The sequence below is a fragment of the Ptychodera flava genome, chromosome 9, assembly GCF_041260155.1.
Source record: "Ptychodera flava strain L36383 chromosome 9, AS_Pfla_20210202, whole genome shotgun sequence".
NCBI lineage: Eukaryota > Metazoa > Hemichordata > Enteropneusta > Ptychoderidae > Ptychodera > Ptychodera flava.
Window position 1 is genome coordinate 25,787,090 of NC_091936.1, and position 25,270 is coordinate 25,812,359.

The 25,270-nt window shown below is 37.0% G+C and overlaps 1 protein-coding gene across 2 annotated transcripts; it reads left to right on the forward strand.

Moving 5' to 3' along the window:
- The first annotated feature begins 129 nt into the window (after positions 1-129).
- Positions 130-25,150, forward strand: LOC139140473 (mediator of RNA polymerase II transcription subunit 24-like). 2 transcript variants are annotated; one of them, XM_070709767.1, is made up of 23 exons: positions 142-553; positions 2,396-2,478; positions 4,125-4,243; positions 5,108-5,161; positions 8,558-8,781; positions 9,471-9,597; positions 10,135-10,294; positions 10,966-11,079; positions 12,066-12,205; positions 12,983-13,069; positions 13,742-13,844; positions 14,229-14,371; positions 14,719-14,839; positions 17,449-17,612; positions 18,390-18,489; positions 19,024-19,199; positions 19,851-20,146; positions 20,715-20,906; positions 21,702-21,775; positions 22,484-22,577; positions 23,210-23,296; positions 23,523-23,668; positions 24,354-25,150. In XM_070709767.1, exons 1-23 carry the CDS (start codon positions 409-411, stop codon positions 24,480-24,482), a joined length of 3,078 nt encoding a protein of 1,025 aa, XP_070565868.1. In that variant the 5' UTR covers positions 142-408; the 3' UTR covers positions 24,483-25,150. The 2 variants fall into 2 exon arrangements, with proteins under 2 accessions (XP_070565869.1, XP_070565868.1); XM_070709768.1 differs by lacking the exon at positions 5,108-5,161 and having other exon boundaries at positions 130-553.
- The last annotated feature ends 120 nt before the right edge of the window (positions 25,151-25,270 follow it).

Here is a 25,270-nt window from a genome sequence, read left to right on the forward strand (position 1 = left end):
TATCATATTTATATAATACTCCCAAAAATTAGTTTGATTCTTTTTGATAGTGAAAATTTACGTTCTTTCATTAATTTAGACATGATTTTAATTGCACGTAATAAATTTGCTTTGCAACGAGGTCATTCCTCTTCCTCAATCCTTGAGTGCTGGCGCTGTCATTCACAAAAACAGACGGTCTCCAGCAGAGCAGTGCAGAGCAAGTAATGAACGAAATTGTAACATTTACGCTTTTTAGGCACAGTCGAGAGTTAAACCGCACAAAATAAGCCATAAGCCGTTCGAGATCTCGTGTTTTTCACAACATTCGCGGCGCTCTCTCCCCTTGACCCAAAGAGTGAGCACGACGATACTTGCTGGTTGAAAAGTTTGTCAGGAAGCCATTCTGACTTTTGTGAAAAAGCCGCGATGGAAATCATCAAACAAAAACAAATGATCTTGAAGTCGCTGCTGCTAAAAGCATGGAGGGAAAGATGGAGTGATGTCCAGTGGAGTGCAAAGGTTAAAGGTGTCCTCCAAAAAGGAACATCTGGCGATGTGTACAATTTGGCAGGTAAACACACGTTTGTGACCAGTAATGACTTTTGTTACAGTCTCCTAGTCTCAGAGTACTCAGTGGAGCCTTGCTGTACTCATGCTGAAGTACAGGACAGTGGCATGTACTTCAATACATACTACAGTTGGTGGTCCTTGGTACAGGGCTTTCAGTGTTCATATCACTGTTTAAAGGACTTTTTTCTGCTTTTATGCGGTAGTCAATGTCAACCCCCACCCCATCTCGGGGCATGGTGGGGTTTTGGAAATTATCCTTATGGAATTTGTCAAATGCCCCACCCCCTGGGGCAAGACAATCTGGAATATCCCCACCTAAAACAAGTAAATCCCCCACATTTCCCTCACCCCAATGGGTGAGGCATTCATAAATTCTGTGTTTGTCGGTGAAAGTGACTAGGGGGATCAATATGAGGCAATTGCCCCACCTTTCCTGGGCATAGTTTCATGGCAAACACGGTCTAATCCCCCACATTTGTCCCCTATAGCCCGAGGTGGGGTCCCTCGGGGATTACATTGACTGCTGCATAACCACTTGTAAGGGACACACCAAGTGCCTGTGGCCCAGGGTTCATCTATGAAAACAGAATGCCAACTATATTGAACTAGTATGAAATACTATACCTGACAGATAGCAACTACTGCTACACAAAAAGCTACTGTACTGTTTATAACTATAACCAAACTTTATTCATCAAATCATTGAGGTCTTACTCCTTCCTACATCAGCAAATGAATGCCAATCCATCTTTGTATAAATCATCATGTTATGCTTGCTCTCTGACCTGTCAATAATGAAACCAACAGATGGTATATGTAATTCTGCTTTCAGTGGCTGAAGTGGCATGTTGTTTGTTTATTCTCAGCGGAGTCTTTGCATTTTTGTGTAGTTTGTTTAGGCATGGACATACCATGGTTTAGGGTTAGTCCTGAAACTCTCTGTAAAATTTGGTGTAATGCTCCAAAACTTATTTTTCGTGGAAACTATAAAACTGCACAGTACTCCTACCTTCCAAAAAAATTGTGTCACCTTGTAACACATTAAGACAGAGAGCTGTACAGTGTAAATACAACCAGTATCCGAGAGTGTGAGCCACAGGCTATAATTAGGTGATCATATTCAGTTAACTGACTGACAATTTCAAATTTAGTAATTCAGGCTGATGGGCTTAAAAGAAAAATTAAAGAATGACTCTAAGTTTTGGGGTGCCATACCAAAACTACAGGGTGGTTCTACACTAAGGTACAAACAGCAGAGAAAGATTTTCATTTGTGACTTAATCAAAACGTGAAAGTGATGATTGGAACAGACAAAGTAGGATTCAATTACATTTACTAGTGTCGCCATCATCCAAGAAAAGAGAATTCCATGAAACCCAACATTTAAAGTTTACGAGATGAGCAGAACCTTTTAGTATTAATTATGAAGGTCTCTCATGTATGTTCAATGAATGGAGGTTTATATAGGATACTATATTTCATACAGGTTATGAAGTTTGACTTTCTTCAAATTTTCTAAAACTTTTTTTTGTATCATATCACTTTGTTGCAAACAATAAAACTGCAACAGGCCTGACTTCATTCTGAGTGATAGGATTTGCACCACAATTTAGGCCAGGTTGTTCACAAAGTTTGAGTGGTATACTGATAATGCATGTGTGTTTCAGAAACTGAAAACTTTTTGGTCGAAAGTTTTAAGTTTTCATGAATGAATATAGGCTCTTATTGCACTGTCCTACCCGACAGATAACAGTATAACAATACTAAACAGATTGAGTATCTTGCAGCAGCAGCATATTGATATTTCAAAATGTAATTAATCTGTTTTTTCGTTTTTTTACAGAAATGCTGCTCAGTCAAGCACTCATTGGGCCAAGTCCAAATACACTGATCCTGTCATATCTGAAGCATGCAATCAGCTCACAGGTAAAATGCAGATGCGACAGCCAAGCTTTTCATTCCCTAAATGTAAAGTATAATACATCAACGTACCAGATGTGTGTAACAATCACTATGACACGTTCTCTATAAAATCCTACATGAAACAGATTTAGCACAAAGACATTTCATCAGAGAACAGGGGCAGTGTAGAATCAGAGTTTAGTGTTCAGCGGTTTCATATACCCGGTACCCAGCCATGTGTGCAGGAGTGAAAAATCCCAGCATGACACAAAGGCACACCAAGGCATGATTTTGGTCAATAGCCATGCTGGTAGGGCAACTTAATGCCTGAAACATACAACCATGCAAGTAAAGCTTGAGTACACTCTATGGCATAGTGACTGGAAACCGAGCATTGAAAATCAGAATGCCAATGAAAAACCCCCTATAAGTTGCTGTGTAGTAAAAGCTGGTAATAAGCCTGACAGTGTTTCTTGCCAAAGTTTTGAAAACATAGATACATGGTGGTTTGGGAGCCCCAGTACATAGTAGCATTTCTAACATCAGCATATACATTGCAGGGCTCGAAATTAGCGGTAGTCATGCGTCCACAGACTACCAACTTTTCTCTGGGGCTACCAAAGCCCATGAAATAGTCACCCACACGGACTACCAAAGCCTGGGACATGAAATTACTTAGGGGTCGACATGATGTTGATCGCTGTGAGATGACCGACGCTGATCCAATCAACCCAGCTGGACACAGAAAGGACATGTCGACTTTGTTGCGACAAACTTTCAATAAAATATCATTATCTGAACTGATGTACTTGGATAACAGGCTCGGGAAATGATGGCCAATGAACATTCATTTTCATAATTATTTAATCACAATTTATCAATCACAATTAAACAAAAAATTATTAAAACTGCAAAGAAAAAGCTGTCGGGCCGGCCATTCACAAATTTCGCTTTAAGTGTACGAGATCATCCCATGATATAGTGGGGGAAATATAGTCACGAAAGTACATGTATTAGGAACATGACTGTACCAAGTTTTCATCCTGAAATTAATAGCCAATCTATTTTTAGCCATGTTATGTTTACACATGTTGAGTGAACATGCATTGCGAACATCAAAATTTGCATATAAGCTCTGCATATGTGTGAAGAGGTTTTCAAACTTTGAGGCGTCACCGTTGTAGTCCACTACATATGCTATACCGTTCTCCTAAGGCTATGATCTGCAGGTATTGATGTCAAATGACTATAAAATTCACTTACTTGATAGAATAATACAAAATAAATCGTTCATTGTCTAGATAAAAATAAAAATATCCTTTACAAAAAACCCCTCTTCTTTCATGCATGGACTACCAGACCTTGTCGCTGGGCTACCAACTTCAGAAAATGGTAGCCCAACGGGACTACCGGGGAAAAAAGTTAATTTCGAGCCCTGCATTGTATATAGATTTTATTGATATACCAGGGCCCAGGGGGGAGTGCCGGTAAAATGACTAGGGAAGCATGGTAAAGTTTATCAAGGTACTGCCCTTTACAAAAATGCTAAGCCGACCAGCCGACTGAGTTTTCAATTTCTTAACTTATGCCGGGCATGCACACATCTGAAAAAGAACAGTCCCAGAGTCAATTTAGCAACGCAACCTAATCTTAGCATCGTCTCTTTTCAGGTTGTGTCCTATGCAGCTGTTCTGACTGCCATGGTCAGGTATGAGGATCTCTTCACCAGCCGTCCATACTGCATGAGGAGCTTGCTGGACCTGCTGGTCAGCTGCGCCCACAAGATCAGGTAATAGACTTGTAGTGCATGGCCAGTATTGTGTCTGTGTATCTGTGTCATGGTATACAGCATGCTGCACGATGGTAAATAAACACAGTACATGTGAATGGGGAAGTGTAATGTTGTGTGGTGAAAAGTTGATGTTTTTTGAGTACAGTAATCTGTAGATGTCCATTGCTAGAAAGGAAGACAGCTGAACATAGAGCCGTTATGACTGGAATAAAAAACAAAACAAAATGATTATCTATGACTGAATAAAAATAGATCAGCATATGTAAATAGTATTTCAGCATAACCATGATCAGACTTTGTTTTTTTATGTTTTTGCAAGAATTTAGTGTTCTCTGTAGAGTAAATCAACCATTTCATGTAAAATGTCAACACATTCAAATTTGTTAATTTCTCGTTGATATGATACTTTTATTTATGACTGTGTTTTTCTCATATACATTATAGTACTTTAAAAACATCAGCTTCTCATACTCCTCATATGTGCATGCATATATAGTAATAGATAGAGCATCAACATAGCATGGACTGTCAAGTTAACATTTTGAGGTCATCTCAGGACTTTTAATATACTACCTTCAATCACACTTTAATTGTATGGCACTTTTTATTTTTTCTTTGTCATGACAAAGATTTGTGATCGTAAATTCCTAATGTTGCTATTTTATACAAAAGTACAAATTATTTTTCTTAAATCATTTGATCAATGTATAGATAAACCAGCTTGACAAAAGCAACTGTAAGTGAGAAATATTGCAATTTTGATAAAGTGAGATAATTGTGGTATGATGTATTCTAAGTCCCGAGATTGCCTCGCCATCTTTGTTTTTTTTCATTAATCCTGGCATTTGCTTTCTGATGCAGGAGTTTTGAGATACCTGATTCTAGCCAGCATCTGACACAATGGCTCCTTGGAAGGTGGGGTGATGTTTTTATTCCACTGATCTGTACATGATTATTTCAAATGAGAAAAAAAATGAAACGGTTACTGAGCTGAAGGTCATAAACATACTGCATTGTGATCACTTGAGGGCGCTCTACCGGATGTGCCCCTCTACCATTTTTTGATAGCTCCACAATGCTCTGACCATCTCTTATGTAATGTTTTTCTTTGAGACATTTTACGATTCCATTTCAATGCACATTAAACATAGTTCAGTCATTTTTACAAACTTTAAGGTGAAAAGTTAATTAGTTATCCACTTCCACCAATTTTTAGTGAAGACATCATTCAATGCCAAATTTCATTGCTCTCATCTTTATTAATAGTGCGTAATTTCTTTTACCATTTTTTGCCCTCTGCAGTAGAGATAGATGATAAAAAAAGTTAGGATATTACAATTTAAAAAGAACTGTTTCCGAAGCACTGCATGTCAACAAATAGTCATATATCATTTTCACAGATTTACTTTTGTAAATTTAAAGTCAAAGTCAATGGGAATGGTATCTCAAAACTCAGAGTTTATTTCTCTAATTTACATGACTCATTACAATAACAATCAACGTTACCATTTTCCCTGTTTTCTCCACTAGTCATTACCTATAAACATATACATGTATACATTTAATGATTTTTAATACTTCAAACCTCTGGCGATCTATTCTCTCTACCTGTTTCCTACTTGATATGTGAATAATTTTCCAAGTTTCACTGTAGTGTGTTGTTATAGAGGTACTGGTACATACTAGGTGAATTTAATTATTTATGTATGACTTTTGTGTGTTGAGTGAGTTAATTTTGAGTTCTATGATAACACAGATGAAAATTCTGCTAGAAGATCGTTTTGCTACAATAATTCTACTTCAACTTCTTTTCTTATCCGTGTTATTTCACCGGCTCTTTTCACAATGTTAGCAATGTCTGAGTCTGTTCCATTCCAATGTTTCACAAAATCAACATGATACAGAGTATGTGATTGGCCAGCATTAATATTAGTATGATCACACACTTTAATTTGACTAATCAGTTGGTGTTTATAGTCACCACTCTGAGCAGTTTTCCTGAAGATGCCCCATGGACATTCGCATTATGACATAAACAATTGGCATTTATTCAAATATCGTTTGTCTTACTGTAAAATAAAAGGACTACTCTGAAGTCGGCAAAGTGTTGCTGCACCCTGGGCAAGGAAACAGTAGTAACACTGTAGACTCATGGTGGAATAATGTCTTGGTGGCTGTACATTAACTGATAAAACACTGCATGCGTAATTTAGAGGGGAGTTTGCATTGTGTATCAAGTAATATAGAATGCTTGTGTCTGAAAGGATCATTTTTATAATGAAATTATAGTGATTATGCAGCATAAGCATTTATGATAAGATGCAGTAGAAGCCAGAGCTATAAAATTAATTGGTAGGAGTAGTATGGGTATAGTGACAATGCCAGGAATAATGTATTAGCTAATACCAGTGCAGAGTATGGTTTATCAAAGCTATAATCTTACTGGTAAGGCAGTGGTGATCAGACCATAGTTGCCAGAACTATGAATAAGATTTCAAACATTAAGTTGTAGTTTGCTTTCCGGTGGCTGGTACATGTAGTAAAGGACGTCAGCTGCCATCTTATCTGACAGTACATGTAGTTGCAAACCTCACTATATATTATCTGTGTGATTTTTGGTGCCAGTTCTGTCAGCAGCTATGTAACTTATCATCATGCTAGTAGGCAGTGCTTCTGCCTATTATGTTATCAAACATCATACACATATTGACTCAGCTATGAGGGCATGATGAGGGTAACAGTGTATGCTCGTTCTCTCAGGACCCAAGAGTTACCCCAAAGCAGTCTGTTTTTGGGACAACCCAGGGCTCCAGGGAAACAATTGAATGCTAGTACCTAAATATGGCCAGCACTTCAACTTTCAAGCAAATTTTCTCATGGAAAAAATCAAGAAATTCCTCTGCTGTCACTTGTCTCAATTGCAGATGACATGGTTTACTTGTTCTGGACGGTGTACATGCATACAGTAGATGGTGCTTTCAGACTTGGCCAGGTAGCAGTTGTCTGAACAGCTAACAATGCATTAACAGTTCAAAAACTTAACTATTAACTGATTCTTCTGCATGTATGAGTGGCAAAATTATGCATACGTATATCCTATTACTGTACATTGAGAAATCATGGCTGAAATTGTTGATGAAGTGTGTTGCGATAGTAATTGGAACGCCTCCCCTCTCTTCTGTCACAATTCTTCCATGTACAGTCACATGATTTGCATCATTTTGGGTGCTCATACTGTACATACATGCAAACAAGCAGTTATTGCTGAACAGTCTTGGAAATTCTAACCCAAGTTATAATGCTGCTACCCTCTTGGTCAGCCAATATATGTATATTGTAATACACCTAGTCAAACCTCTCTGTCACTAGGCATGCATCATTTTGACACTGATACATGCAAATATCCATTTATTGGTTAACAGTTTCCAAAGCTGTTAACCAGTGAAGAGTTCAGAACAACTGTTTACTGGGTAAGTTTGAAAATGTTGGTCTACACATTGGCACATTCTAGAATGTGGAAAGAAGATGGTGTTGTCATCTGCAACAAAGATGAGTGATAGCAGAGGTCAAATTTTAGTGAGAAAATTGAATGAGTTGTGTTACAAAACAAATTTTGACTGGCCACATTCAGGTAATACCAGCATACATGTACCTTTGTTTTCCCTTGAGCCTGGGAGTTGCTCCAGTAGTCTAGACTGTTTGTGGGCAACTCTCAGTCCCCTGGGCAATAAATGTATGCTGTCACCCTTGTAGCCAGTCAATATGTGTATGCCATCCAACATTGTACTACCACGAAGGTGGAGGGACCGTGGTACTACCTAAATAGGTACATAGTCATATGTATGTATGTGTCGAGTCCTTATACATGTATATGTAGCTACACCATCAACAGCAGTGTGTACTATTATCATTAAAAAAATACAAGACTCAGTGTTGTGTACCATGCATGCATGCTTTGGTAGTACCGGTACAACCAAAGCATGCATGCATGGTATACAATATGTGAATAACAGATAGGATCATTTGCATAATGCCAAATTGCCCAAAACACCTTGTATATGAACTGTTGTTATTACATGTTTTATAAGTTGCCATTTGTCCGGATGTGCATAAGTAAAGAACAGGAGGTCATCTACCGGGGTATATGTGCGTGTTGTATAGAATATGACTACATAGAAGACACCATACCATACTATGTTATCTATCTACTACGCCCAAATGCTTTTGGAAAAACAAACTGTGATGATGCTAGAAATGCAGACTCATGTACATTTCATCCATTTCATTTTCCCCCAACTGTTTTACCTGTAGTTGTCATGGCAATGCGGAGGAGTGTTTGATTCTATGTCAGTCGTTGCTGACAGCCGTTCACTGGCTCCTCAGGGGCATACTGCATGCCTTTGAGAAACAGAGAGAAATCAAAGAGACTCTGGTCATAGCCAAGAACATTGAGATGTGCAGTGAGGTACTGAAGAGACTCTGTGAGGCTAAGCATACCCGGGGACTGCTCTATATTGGTAGACTAGAAGATGAAAGTAAGTATGATATTTATTTGACCTTGGCCTTTTTTTTTTTAACAAGGTGACTGTTCATAATTGACAGGTACAACCAAGAAAAATTAGATTGAATTATGTTTCTCGCCATCAAGCTCACCACTTCCAGAAGTTGTTTATCATATTCCTCTTTCCTTGATGTTTTCAACAAAATCCTCACCACACTGTTTTCAAACATACAGCCATCACACAACCCAGCTGAATGATTCATGATATCAGTAAAATTATTTGACTCTCTGTCTGGAGGTACCTTCCTATCATACAAATGTACCTGTAAAATAGTAAAATGGGAAGAGATATATTGTTTGCAGATGGTGATAAAATACAAAAAACTGCTTCATTAATCTCATGCAGGAGTGTTTAGTGTTAACATATTTAGGAAAAAGAAAACTCCCCCAGCACATCACTTTTGCCAATCGTCAATGATCAGAAACAAATCTCTTTGTTTTGGCCTTGAATTTCAGAGTGACTGGGTTCAAATGTCTGTTGTTATTGTTGTCTGTTCTTCCTTAAAACTCTAAAGAGGGTTATATGTTCCATATTGAAAATGTTGAATGAAATTGAACTTTGACCCTGTGAACTTTATGCTATCCTACATAAGAATGTGACCCACTTATTTGTTCTCTAAAATGTCTTTATTGTACCTAAACCTGTTCATCACTTATTACCAGATGTATGGAACGGCATAGAACAAGTTTTGACCAGCATACGGAACACACTGGTAAACCAACAGCAGCAGGCAGTCTTTGCTAAGGAACTCAGAGAGAAAGTTGACAGATATCTTGTTGAAATTCAGAAGTAAGTTCTTATCAATTCTGTTTTACGCAAGTGATTTATACTTTAATATTTTCATGTGTAAGAAATGATTTTGATATCAGCTCTGTAATCTATTTGTTCTGTGGCAAACATTTGCCATGGAACAAATAGCTGTATGAAGCTGCTGTAGAGCAGAAAAGAGTCATAGGATGTGAGGGCTCAGTTACATGTATCTCTCCTCAAAGCGCATTTGTGTACATTTTGACATTCAATGATCACCTTTTTTCTACCTTTTTCATCAACTTTTGTACATCATCTATTTCTTCGCAAACAGAAATGGTTTCTGAACCTAAGTAACTTTTTTGTTGTCCCCTGTTGAGTTTTAACCAAAATAGACTGGGCAGCCCTGGTGAGAAGGTTTACATGTCGGCCAACTGCCATTTTACAGGAATGCTGATCAATATTATTGTTCATTCCAGTATGTCTAGATTTGACAAGTATGGGGAAACTGAGAAAAAAGTCAAAATTTTTATTGGAAGATCAAAGTACCCATCTGAACTTTACCCGTTCATTATACAGGTTACAAAACCACCCTGTCACACCGCTCAGTGTCAGTATGTTCAGCAGCAAAGCATCCAGCTGTACAATAAATATTATGACATACATGGAAGCTATCCTCAATATCACAATTGATATCCAGCCGTTTGTGGACCAACTCCTGCTTGTAGAAACTATTCAGGTATGTTGTAATTGTGGTTTGTTTTCCATTCTATTGTGGTTTGTTTCCCGTTTTTTTTTTTCTTCCAAAAAAGGAACGCTCCAATCTGGATTTGCATGGCAGAAATGTATTGTACAGCAAGAAAGTCAAACTTTATGTCATAACATTTCTGTTTCTGTTTGGAGTAAGATGTTTCATCCAACAGACTCTTTAAGGTAGTATGCACCTCGAAAGTGAAAGACTTAAACTTTTGCTGAAATTTTCTCCAGGAAAACTTTCAACCATTCTTTTTCAAAATTGAGAATGAAAATCAGGGGTCACCATGCAAGTTTCAGCAATAGAGAAACAAACCACCCTAAATTCACCAATATTTGAAATTCAAAATTGCCGACATCCCTTTGTTAATTCTATGGGAAAATAAGACCGTGAAAACTTTATATACTCCAAGAGTGTAAAATGAACCCTTACAAGAAAATTATTGGAAAAATTTAAAGAGTCCGGATATCTGTCCCTGAGGCGCAGTCTACCTTAAGTGGATTCTCTAATCTTTTAGGATGATGAGTGTGTGTAAATGAGTACAACTTATCATTTATCCCAATGTCATGTCCTTTATTTACCATCTGGTACTTTCTTTCCTTTCTATCTTTCTGTTATTCATTTCTTGTCTACCGTCACCATGTGATGAAATACAGAAACTCTATAGGTCAACAGTGTACCTCGAATTGATGAGGGCCAGTCTGATTGGTACGGTTGACTCTGCTGGTGGTAATGACGAACTCAAGTGGGCTGCATTCACTTACCTTAAGGTAAGCTTTCCCAAAGTAAATAGACATTTTTCCTAAAATTTGGCTATAATCTGGACGGGAACTTAAACCTTTCAAGCCTGGCTTTCTGGTAATATACCTGAGTTACCCCAATTTATGGGGGTTTAGGCGTGAGAAGTCATTCATGTCAAATGAAGCTTGAAACATGGACTCATATGGGCATCATGCATCAATTCTCAGTACCTTAAATCTAATTATGCCACCTAAGTGAATCATGAAAGTCTCAAGCAGTTGACCACATCTTCAACACGGCAAATTTCTACAGGTAAATTGGATTACAGAAGCAAAAGTAAAGTATGAGGTTATACAGAAATTTATGCCAGAAATGCCTAAAAAGATGAAAATATGTGTAAGTTTAGCTAGTTTCATGAACAAACAGATTTTTACTGTGACAGAATGTATATTATACTTATTAAGTATTTATAAAATCACTATCTCAAACTCTTGCTGTGGTGACAAGCAGAGTTTTTATCCACAACGCATTTCAGATCATGTAGCTTGCCCACCTAACACAAGACAAAAAGCTATTTAAGGTAGCCAGAATTTCTTCACCTTACTTTTATCCAATTCATTTCATATGTTCATGTGAACAGGACTTTACTAAGGGGAACTAAACTACTTCTTTCATGTAAAAGTTGTTAAAAGCATTATGATACAGCTTTGTCCTTGTAATATTGTCCCATGATAAAAGAGCTTGTCCAAAATCTATAGCTTAACATGCAAAAATATACAAATCATGCTAAAGTTTTACTGAGACCTTTTCATCATGACTCTTTCCCAGTTTCTAGAATCATCAGCAATGACAATCATGTTTCCAAGTGATTCCCTCCCTCTCTCCCCCCCCCCCCCCCCCCCCCCGACGAGAAACATGACCCACTGAATATCCTGCATTTGAATCTTTACCAATAGGTTTACATGACACAATGTACTGTACATGGTAAATAACTGAATTGCTTTCTCTCTTTCAGCTTCCCCAGGTCCTACTACGACTGAAATCAGTTCCACCGTCAGACGGCAGTGCTCAAGAGAACAGTGAAATCTTAAACCAAGCACTGGAACAGTTGCTGAGGTTTCTTCCCTTGCTGGATGCCGCTGATACTAAATGCAAGTAAGTGTACACACAGGGCATGTACCGTGTCCATCACGTCCTGGGTATAAGCGGGCGCGATGATGCAAATGTTTGTATTGGCTATTTTTGTATTGGCTATGTTTATATTGGCACCAGTGTGTGTCTTTAAAAGCCACCAGAGTGGGAAATAGTAAACAAGCAGCAATTGTTTTTGTTTGTTTTATGAAAGGGGTACGCAGATAATGAAAGATGTCAAAATTTGATGTGCTCTTGATAATGCGCAGGACATTCTTTCCAACACTTACTTCTCCTTGCTTTTTCCTCTTTCATAGTAGTATAATAGTATTTCATAAAAGAGCAAAAGGATCAAAAGTTACAGTAATTTTTGACATTTGTTTCTAAGCAGTGCACATTGCATTATAGGGCCCATGAAATGGTCTAATACATAAACTTTAGGATCACTGCAAATGGCCACTGGACACGAATTTTTCATTTCTGCTGTCACTATTACACATGTTTTAATAGATGTAAAGTGGTGTGAAATTGACGCTTCTGTATGTTTAACCTGTCAATTTTTGCATTTGTGAATATTATATTATCTTTTAATATTTATTTCAATAAAGTATTTGGTCAAAATACCACTGTGAGTACCTCCCACAAAGTAATGCAGTAAAACAGACCATTTCATTGGCCATTTCATTGACTCATATTTTACACAACTGAAGGAAACCAAATGACTTCAAAAACACAGTATCTGAGAGTGAGGATGAAATTTGGCATTTTAATTATTTGAGGCCCTTCCTTTTGTGTTGTCAGCTGTGACTGTATGCAGTATCTGTTACAAGAATTCAACAAATATGGATTGATGAGTGAGATGCAAGTCAGCAAGATTCTGCAGAAAAGGTAAGTCTCTGCTGGTCTTTTTTCATGGACTAACGTAGAGAATTTCTATCATAAATCATAGAGAGTAGAAGGGAGAGGGATGGCTAACATCAAAAGACTGCTTGATGAGTCACCCACGTCTGGTTTTAAGCTTGTTAACAACATTAGAAACACCTAACATATGAGGATTAAAACCCAGTTTGGGTCCAAGAAATTTGCTGAAATACCGCCAGTTACATGCCAATAATCACTGCTTGAAATTCATTTTTCTAGCACCGTTATTTTGTTGTGCCAGTCACATTTACTAGTGAGGGACAAGGAAAGTCACTTTTGTTCAGATAAAAACAAAATTAGCAGTATCATATTTCTGGAGAGTATGTTTATGAACTTTGGTTGAAAAATTTCATTTCAGAAATCACCTACATATTTACGGCTTCAAATTTGATGTTTCTTTTTACATTTTCACTTGTGCTATTCTGAATTATTGCAAAACTACCAATGCATATAGTTTGACTTTGCCCTAAAACGATGTTCAAAACCTCCCTCCTCATACTACCCAGGTTCTGTTAAAAATCCTGACCAGTATGATACAGAGATGGAGACAGTTCATGTTAATATCATGAGATTGTGACGAAACTGGAAGCCCAGTGCCATTGCTTTGCATTGATGTTTTGTTTCTTTTCTCATCATCAGGGCAGCAGAGACCCAGAGGATCAAAAGCCCAGATGTGCCACCAACTCAGCCAAATGCCAGTCTGATTCTTAGAGCAGAGCCAACTGTCACAAATATACTAAAAGTAAGTACAGTATCAGCTTGTCTGGCATCAGAAATGGCTCCCATCATGCTTCATTATGCATTGAAGATGTCATAATAAACAATTCTGAAAACATAATTTACTCCGATTGGCAAAATGAAATTTTGTAAATTTCATAAGATTTTATATCATATCATCCATAGACAAATATCCAATATCCAAAAGAACAAGATTTGGTGTGTAGTACTGTTAGGACGAATATTTTGCAAGCCACTTTGTGTTGCTTTTGATACAAGACATGCATTGTGTAATACAAAGACATTGTATTTGGTGTTGAACAAATACAAGTATGGGTGAACAACTTATCACTGTGATTATAATGTGCATTTGTGTGACAGTTTTCCATGTCTCCACACTTCTCCGTAGACCTTGGATGCAGACTATTCCAAAAGCCAAGAAGCTCTGCTGGGAGTACTCGGTCACATGATGTCTGGGAAAAGCTTTGAGTTGATATTAGCTGCTGCTGCCGCCACTGGAAAACTGAAAAAGTTTGCTGGTAAACTCATAAAGTATGTGAACTAGTTCTGTTCAAAGTACATCATCTAAAAGCAAAAAGCAGACATGAAATTTTTCAGGCAATACACCCTTTTCATAAATCTAGCGCCCTCATGTGGCCACTATGAATTACAATTAGAAAATATTGCAACTTTGGCCATTCCTCCATGAAATAGAAACCTCTTTTTAAAAACCAAGACAAAGAGATTGAACAGGAAAAGACCAATGATTCAACTGAACACAAGTACAACCTGTTTCCCTCCTTTGCTGTCTGTTCTAGATTCACAAAGCAAACTGTTGACAAAGTCAGGGTAGCTCCCATTAAGTGGCTGACCACGATTCCACTTTGTTTGCTTGACAGGTTCAATGAGTTTGCCAAACAGACCAGTGGTGAGGGCAGCAAAGCTTCATACACAAGGGCATTACTCTATGATATCTCATTCCTGATGCTGTGTCATATTGCACAGCTCTACGGAGTTGAGGTGAGAAATATCTTTGATATTTTAAAATTTGAATACATTGAAACATATCCATCTTCATTAAAGTTTACTTCTTGTCACATTCCCAATGTTTCCGTTGACGCAAAATCCTGCGTATTTACGCAAATTGTTCTGAAATACGCAAAAAAAATAATGACTGCGTAAACTAATACGCATTGAGAAATGCCGTTCCATTACACACATGTACTTGGCTCACACTACATTGCCTGAACGTGGTTCAATGCAGGACAAAATTAGATCATATGCACCTGCGTGTAGGTGACATTTATCACAAAATTGCAACATTTAAGACTTTAGTGGACTGCAACTCTTCATGCAACATTGTATTTCATCATCACAAAGCGTCATGTCAATCAGTTCTGTTCAGACAATGACTCTACAGAGGCAAAAGTGAACAAATTGATCGAGCCTACGTTGTTGGTAACACAATACAGTTAATGGTCATTATGTTGCATGTTATTTGGAAAGTGTTTACGGGTGACCATTTAGACTCTGTCAGGTTGCATTTTTGAGAGGTCCCGCTGGACTTTGACCAGTATCTGCTTTTTGTTGCCCTTTGAAAATACTAATTTCGTAGTCAGAAAGTATTTTCTTTGAACTTGAAGTCATTAGGCTGCTCAACAATCATGTACGAGACGTGCGTCGCGGCATTGAATGCAAGCGTTCAGCTTCGTATACCTTGAAGCCCCCCCCCCCAGGTTATTGTTTTTAGCTACTATAGACTATAGTCTATAGAAGCTATTGGGATGGGTATCCGTCCGGCGTCCGTCGTCAGTCTGTATGTATGTATGTATGTATGTATGTATGTATGTCCGTTTGTGAGGCGTCCGTCCACTCAAATATCTTGAGAACCGCAGTACTTACTGATTTGATATTTGTTGTGTAGATGAAAAATATGATTTTGAGAAACTGTTTTTTTTTATTTTTTGATATTGTTGAAAATAGGCAAATTAATGCCAAAAAAGGTGTTTTTGGTAAAAAATCTTCTTCTTCATAACCGCTGATCAGACAGCTTTGTTATTTGGTATACAGGTCCCTAAGGATAACCCAACTTAGATTTGTTCAAATTGTGATGAAATATGCAAATGTGTATTTTTAAGGAATTTTTTTGTCATTTTTGTTAAAGTTTGACTTACATTGCATGTAATTCTTGTACTGTATAAACCCTATCAATTCACCCAGAAAAAAAATAATTGATATGTTTTTAAATAATTGAATTAATTAGGAAATCATCAAATCCAAAATAATTTTAGTGTGGAATTATCAGAAAGTTCAACTTTTTTTGACAGTTCATAGTGAATTGAGGATTAAAACATGTAAAGGCAACTTTCCTGAATCCCAACTTTGATATATTCTGAACCACCATTTATGTTATCTAAAAGAAATTGTTCATAATAGTTTGTCATGATAGGGTGGTCAAATAAATAGAGATAGAAAAGTTCTAATTTCCATTTATGGTTGACTTGGTAAGGATAAAATAAGATTACTTTTTGAGGAAAAAAATAGAGTGGTCAATTAAAAGAGTGGTCAAAGTGATAGGTTTTTATGGTAAAGCTGGGCTGTAAGATTCCTAATGTGCTATTTATAGCAATTATGCAATCTGTGTAAACAGTGCAATGAAAGTGTAACATGATTCCTTATAATGCTTTTGATGACCTTGAACTTCTTAAGTTTCAAACATTTGTCTCTTCAGTGTGCTTTCTCTGAGTACCTACAGTCTCAACTTATTCAACAGAACTTACTTACAATGTTAATTTGAAAGTTAAAATGTGCTTGGTTAATAGGATGAAAATACTGATATTAAAAGATAACCAGCTCAAGATTCTTTATAACCTGACAGATATGCTGTTTTTTTATGACGTAAATCTTGATTTAAGCAAGTCTTGTTTACTTTAATTAGAATGTAATTAACTCTCGTTTATTTGCTATTATAGACTAATATACCGGTAGTCTGTTGAAATATGCAAATCTGTATTTTTACGGAATTTTTTTTCCATTTTTGGTCAGGTCATCCTGGAATGAGCTATCAAAGATATCCACCTTCTTCATCAATACATGTGTCACAAAAGGTTATTCTGTCAACTGTTGAGTCGCTTGTTTTTTTCAAAACCACTGGTCAGACAGCTTTAATATTTGGTTTACATGTCCCTAGGATGACCTTATTGAGATAATTTCATAGAGTCAGGAAATACTTAATTTTGTATCCATGTCTATAGTAGCTTCAGGGACTTTGGCCCTATGTTTTGTTTAATAGAGCATGCACATTAAAGGAAACCTCCAAGTTCTACAGAAAAGACTGTCCAACTCACTTCAGATACTAATTCCTACTGTATGCATTTTTGATACATTTTACACAAATAAAACCCAGTTGCGTAAAATTGTACGCAATTTTTGATATTGTAACGGGAACGCTGCATTCCGACTTGTACTTTGCGTTTCTGAGATGCAAGTAGAGGAAGTTTGTAGTTGCTGTGTCTTTAGCACTGAGAAAGAGATCAATCATCAAATTTTTCTAACTGTAGAGGGCGCCTGCTAAGACTTTATGGCACTGGGCATCTCATCATTAAAATGACAAATTCACTTTTGTTCAGATGGTAACAGCGAATGGAGGGGATTCTTTCTTTGAGAACTGGGCAACACAGTGTCTTCCAGATGACAATGGAGCCAAGCCATTGGAGTTAGCACTGAAGCCAGAACAGAGCAAGCTTGACCATTGGCTGAGTGTGATCAGCACTGGTTCAGAGATGAAAACGAGGTAACAGTTGTATTTATTATTTTGAAGTTTTATAATCACTTCAGATGATATGAACCATATCGTATAATTGTAACATTATACTCCATTATTGAAGCATTTCCTTCTGCTGCTATTCAGTAAAATTCACATTACTTCTGTGCAGATTGGAAAATGTATTGCACCATAACAATTACATCCGTACAAATTCCAAGCATTGAAATTGTTTTAAATGTTCTTTTTTTGTGATGTTTTAGTCCACGGATATGTGTAGCCATGTCCACAAGTCAGACCATCAGTGACACAAGTCACCATATATCTTAGAAGAGGTCTGAAAAATGATAAGCTTTATTGGTATGACAAAGTATACAAGTCAGTCCAACTACATCAGATGTTCCAACGTGAACATAGGAGCACATCAGACTTAGAAACGTGGGGCGGGGTAGATGATTAATTATAGACAAAGAATAAAAAAAATTATTACAATGATAAAATCATTAAAATCAGGAAAAAAAAGTCACAGAGAAACATAGTTATCAGTAAAGATCAAGTTTTATCACTAGTCAAGTCGCCTCATCTGTCCTTCAATAAGCTTTTTTGGTCAGTATTTGAAAGTCTGGCTGTAAATATAGTGTGTATTAGGAGATAATGTTAATGTGTTTTGTTGCCAATTATTCGACCTACTCTGTTTCATGTCCTTCTCCTACAAATGTTTTATATAGATTATCAAATGAAAATCCTGATTTGATATTTGTCAACAGAATTCATTAAAATACCTCCTCTGTCGTGTTGTTTTTTCAGTTTAACCAAGTGGCATGAGATGTGTATTCATATGCCGTACACAATGCAGGAAGCCCTGAACGCCTGGGAACACGCCGCCATTACTACAGATCACGTACAGGTCAGTATAAATGTAGCTGTGTGTTGACTTTGCCAATTGTACATCTCGGCACTTTTACAAAATAAACTTGTAATGTGTACCTTTTAGAAGCGGGAATGAAGACCAGTGGTAGCAGACAGCTTTTCCATCAATTACTAATCACAAGGGAGTCACTAGGGTTAGGGATAGAGTGCACAGGTACATAGACCCCACTGCAGGAAACCCCTTGTAGTTTACTGTATCCAAAAGGTTTGCGTCGTAGCTCGTACCCTTTTATGAAACCCTGAACTGGACAACTTTACTTCATTTCATGAATGTTGTAGTTCTATGACAGGTTTGCAACTGAACAAGTTTTGGACAGTCAGTGTGTTTCCTGCAATAATGCTAACTACTTTATATCACAAGAACTTTGAAGAGTTTGCTGAAATGTATTACCACAAATTGTGTCTTTAAAAGATTGTTGAAGTAAACTGGTCCTAGAAAAATGTGATCATTCTATCAGTTTAGATAAACAATCCTATGCAAGAGTTGTAATGTTTATGATGCTTTTTTCAGAAAATGGTTGACAATGTGCGCAGCAGGATGTGTTGTATCCCAGTATGCATTGCAGCCTGGCTGTGCAGTCACATCAGTGTGTTGGGAGCTGCAGAGAGAAACAAACCCACAAAGATGTTACAGATGTTTATGGTGCCCCTCAGTGGGGAACCAATTATGCAGTTTTCAAATGAAAGGTAGGTGTACAAGTACAGTTATGTCAAATATTGTAAGATGGATCCTTAGCTGTACTATAACAGCTTTCTCTGTTCTGTGATGTTTCAAGCAATCTATTCATATGTAAATATACATACAAAAGAATTAAATTCCACAACAAAGGAATTATATGCAAATTGTGTATTGTTATGTAAATTAGTCACCCATCTGTTTTTCCAAGCTGTGGCGAATACTGCTTTAGTATTGTAGAGTTTGGTCTTGAGCTGTGCCACAGTAATAAGGAGGTGTCAGTAGCTATGCTAGTTCAAACATCGCACAACCTGCTAACGGCTTAGAACGCAAGCATTGTTTGTGCTGATCTGGTTGTATTGTTCTTACGTCTGACCTCCTTTCAGACAATGTTTCAACTTTGGCCGAGTTGATTTCTTTTGTTGATCAACTGATATTACCGCTAGATGATAGTTAAACCTGACAGTGTTGGGCAGCTCAACAATTTAGACACCAAATGCAGTTTCCATATTGCCATGGGTTCAACACAAGTCACTGTAATCAGGAAGCGAAAATTGCCATCACCATTTGATTGAATTATGTGTTGTTTCCATCATCACTCATAGGCTTTGTAGCACTAATATTAATTTCATTTACTGATTTTAACTTTTTATTGACAACAGGAGTATTCTGATGATGAATATAATCAAAAAGATGTGCTCAACTTCACTCGATACGTGGCTGACTGGATCAAGCAGCGGAGGCACTGCGGAGGTCGGCTTCACCATTCCCCTCAAGAAACCCACCAAGGAGGTGCTGCATGAAGTATTCAGTAAGATTCTGAAGGCTGGTTGTGTTGACAAGACTGCCCTCATAGCCATGGATCAAATCATCAATGTCAGTGGAATCCAGTGGTTCTGTGAATCTATAGTCAATGAGTTGCTGTCTTTGTTCAGGAAAGATGATTTGCAGATTGCAGGTAAGACACTCCACTCAAATTGTCACCGATTTAAATAAAAGACCATATTTTTTAGTTGTTCAGTTAGGGGCTGGGGCGGGTTGGGATAGAGTGGAGTAGATGGGGTGCCATTTCTACGGCTGTGACTGTGATGCGCCTGGGTCAATTACTTTCAAAATAAAACAAGGATATAGCCCTGTAGCATACACATACCTGTGTGGGCTTTTTTTGTGATACAACTGATAAGGCCAGGTTTGTTGAGGATAATGTATTTTGATATCACACATTCTAATCAGTACTGGGTATTGACTTTTATTCAGTTTCACAGAATCCTGTCACACAACAACATGTGGGACTATGTCATTATAATGACTTGTTTCTCTTTGATAGAGCTGTACAAATAGATGCATAGTATTAAAAGGCATGGTTTTTATCTGAGGGTCTAATGTACACCAATATCAATATTGTGAAATTCCTTCTTTATTAAAATGCTCTGCATATAAACCCACACAAATGAATTCTGCATTGAAGTTTATCACTCTATCACATCAGCTAACTTGCCAGTAACTGGTCGTATCTTTTCACACAGTTGAAGTGATTATCACTCTATTCCAAGTGGACATAGAACAGCTCACACTGGCACTGATCAGACATGTGTTGACACAGATACTGAATGATCCAAGTCAGTGGCAGAATCTTAGTGATCCTAGGGGGCATGCTTTGGCCACCCTATCTGTGTGGTGCATTGCTGCTGCTCAAACCAGCCAGAACAGCTACAGAGGTGTGTATCTTTTTCCTGACATATGCATTTACTTAAAGCCCTTTTAATGGAACAGTAACAATCTTTCCCACTTCTGTGGACTGTTATCATTTTGTGGTATGTCCTTTGTTATAATATACCAGATATCAATGGCAAAATACCGTGATCTGATTTGAAAAGAATAGCGTTACATTTGTATTATTGCACAGTTTAAATGTCCAAGAGCTTTCAATTAGAGAAAAATCCCTCTTTACTTTTCATATCAGAATTTCAATACTGTTAAAATACTGTTATAAGTGACCTCAAAAACTGTATACCACCCAGTGTTGACCTACCGATATTTCTTCCATATATTGCTCATGCATTGATGTCGTGAACTGGTCAAAATCTTGTGGTATACCTCTTGCTTTAGATGGATTTTGCTGAGAAGTATTTCATTCAAGTAGATTAAATAGGTTTATCTCTATACAGCTGCCATATATTTTTGTAGAAAACAAAGCAATGAGAAACATTTTGCATTGCTTGAAATATTGAAATCACAAGCACACATGAATAGGACAATTCTTATCATGAAAATGCACTTTGTTGCAATGATGTAATGTTCACAACATCAATTGATCCATTATTGGTGATGAAAATTAAAAACAAATTACTATGTGAGCCTTAGTTGACAGACCTAATAATCACAATGGAAGTTTCATTTCATTTCAATACTTTACGCTTTATACATCACTTTGAGTATTAATTCAGCTCACGTATGACAAACAGTCCAACAAAACTCAGCAGGTAAAACAGTTAAATACTTAACTTTTGCAGAAGCAAGATCAAAAGAGAGTGCATTCAAACCTCTCAGAGGAAGAAAACGAGTCAGGACTGATGTGGAGAAAGATGTAAGTCTGGAATTTCTTCAATTTCCTTTGTAATTTTACCTCCAAACTTTCAGTTCTCTGCTACTTATGATAGTTGCTAAATTGACTAACACTCACCATTCATAACCCTAGCACTACCAGTTCATTGTACCTAGGTCCAAAAACATACCAAAAGTAAACACATGGGTTAAACCAGTCTGTGGTGTTGATAGGGGTAACTCACAGCTGACCCATCATGGTACAACATCAGTTCTCAATTGTCCTTTCCACAGTGTAAAACCTGTCTTTGTGACACCTTAAGATATCAAAGTGAATCATGTCAATAATGTACATGGGTTACAGGAACATCATTTTACTTCTTGTGTCATCTCTTTTTCACAATTACGGTGTATGTACCGGGTATTTCTTTATTTTGTCACTATTTCTTTTGCGAGAACATGGAGCATAATTTACTGTACAGCATGTACATGCATCCATAGTCCAAAATGCAGAGCTAAAAATTTGTTTAATTGGTGTATGTTAATTTTCATGACATCCACTATGAAACCTAGCTATTATTAAGGACATAAATGAGTATGCAGAGTGTGAAAGTCGCTGTTAAATTCTTAGTTTCCTGATCTCTCCCTGCCTGATAGATGACTTGATTAAACAGATGTCCATAATGTACATTGTGTCTGTAAGTCCTTGGAAATCTTTTTACAATTTCACATTTCAATTTCTTTCTCACAGGAGTCAGGCTTCTGTAAAGATGAGAGCAGGCCTTCAAAACTCAGACGATTGTTGAGCACAGCTGAAGAAGACAATAACACAGCAACTCTAGCAGGTATACAAAAAGTACATCTATATTCATCTTCAACGGTACGCATGGAGCCATAATGAACTTCAGATTTTTCAGTAACTTTCCATGTATTCCATGCCGTGGATGTTATGAAGGACTAGTGTGACTGCTTTTGAAACATTTCTGTTTCAGTAATACTGAGTAGAGTTATTTCTAAACTTTGATTCCTTGAAGTAACAACATTTAATCATAACATCATACACCTACTCAGCAGTGACCCATACTATGCCTTGAAAGTCTTTACTTTCAATTGAATTTTATATTCATAGGAACAATTTGTGTTCCTTATAATCTCATCAAGGATATGTCGCTTTGTCCTGTTCCTGCCGAGCCATACAAGGCCCAGCTAAACTGTTAAAAATGGTGTTGGCCTTTTATATTTTTTACACTGTAATTTGTAAAGACCAAACTTCACAAAAAACAATATACAAAAATTTCAATATGAATGGATTAAACCAAATTGTTGCAGTTGAAGTAATATTTGGAGACTAGAGCTGTAAAACAGAACAGATATTTTGTGAAATTTGATGTAGACACGATTCCCATGAAGGTAAAACCTTTGAGTAAGCTATGTGAAATGCATCGCGTCAACAACCTTGTTCTATATGGCTTTCCAGAATTTGCAGCCAATGGTGGAATTATGATGTTGATGTCACACTCCCAGCAACCTCAGATTATGACAGATCCATTCAACAGAGCCCTTGGTAAGTCTGTAAAAAGCAGTTTCAATTTTATACAACCTCAGGTTATGACAGATCCAACAGAGCCCTCAGTAAGTCTGTAAAAAGCAGTTTAAATATGACCCATGTCAGCAATCATTGTCTACATCAAGATGTGAATAACTGTATACTTGAAACTTCCATGTTGAACAATAGAATAGTAAAATCGTTGAAATCAAGAGGACTCAATGTTCACTTTTCTTTTTTACAGCGTCCTTGTTCCAGTTATTTGCTTCAATTCTTGCTGAGAACACCATCGGACCACGCAGCGAGTTTGTCATGTCTTTTGTGAAAGATGCATTACAATGTGGGGAGGGTGTGTCTCGGAGTATCCTGCAGTTCATGCCTGTTAATATGGTAAGTTGAAACATACCTACACCAAGCAATTGTTGGTTCGGTCAACATTGACGTGTGTATGTTTATTCTCAGACAATTTTCAAAGGAAAACTTACAATATTCAGTGTATTATGTCAGAGCTGGTAGCATTTACCTTGAGGAGGAACTTTATCATTTCAAACAAGCTAATACTGAAAAAATGTTCATGTCCGGTACAGCAGCAAAATAAAACCCTTAAAGCTCCATAAGCTGTATCTTTTGGCTACTTTTTCAGAACTTTTGTTTTGTGGTTTCCCTACACTTTCTGCATTGAATTCCTAAATTATAATTAAATGCCAAGTATTTAGCATATCAACACAACCTATATATGAGTATAATCTCCATTGTTATTGTTGAAAATTGTATTCAAGTCTGGACTAGAATTCATTTGTAAACAATAAATAATCACTACACACATACAATTGTTAAGCTGTGTTGACAAAAAGAATAGTCAATATTTCAGCATGACAAACAGATTAGGGTCAGACACGGTAGTTGATATACAGAAGCAGAATACCGAAAAACTTGCCATAAGTTACAGCTTATGTCCCTTAAACTGTCCTTGACTTTTAAGTGACTTTGAGTGCATGTATGTATCCAGGTTTATTTTTATTTCTTTCAATGCTTCATCAGATTGAGATACATTCATTTGTTTCCTGCTACACAGATTTCTCAGCTATTCAGAAGTTCACTGGCCGGTACCTTCCCATCAGACCTTGCTCTCGCTGTGTGTGATCTAGAACTACCAATGGGCAGAAAGATAGCAGCCAAGATGCTGTGTCTCAGCAGAAGATGAAAGAAAGGATATGATTGGTCTATTGAGAAGCCATGCAGCCTATGTCTTGGTCATGTGACTGTTCACAGTGTGAGAGAAGACTTCAAAGTTAAGTCCAATGCAACATCAAAGTTCAATATCACTGTTGGGATTATGAACGATTTAGCAATGCTAAAATGGAGACCAACTGAAGAAACACTCCACAGCGCACTAAAATGTCTTAAGGTCTTGGTTACAACCAGAATTGAAATTATGTCCTATATGTGCTACAATTTTTAAACTGCCTGAACTACTGCCAAGATGCTGACCCAGATCATGAAATTTCTCAGTAAGTTATGTGAAGGTTGAAAATAATCTAGAGAACAAATCAGTATATACAGATATTTAAAATCTAAATACAGTGTGTAGATTTCCTGTGAAGAAATTTAAAAGGCTGAAAGTTTCTTGAAAAGTCATCTTTGCCATGTCAAATAACTGTCATGCAGTGAAAATGTTTGACTGTTTTGAATTTTACAACCACACATCTGACATTTCATATTCATAACATTAAAGGTACCATACATCACTGTCTTGTAAGATGCAATTTGTGATTCATGATTTTTTTTTGGTCTCAAATAATGCTTTACTTTTGAGAGAATATTTGTTTTCCAAGGTCATATTTTAAAATAAAATGTTTTTTTTAAGAAGGATTTTCTGTAGTATGTGTGAATGTCATGTGAATTTATGTGAACTTCATGGCACCAGTGGCAAAGATATTGAGGTAGTTTGTGCTTTGAAATTGAATAGGAAGACATATTAACGTTTTCCTC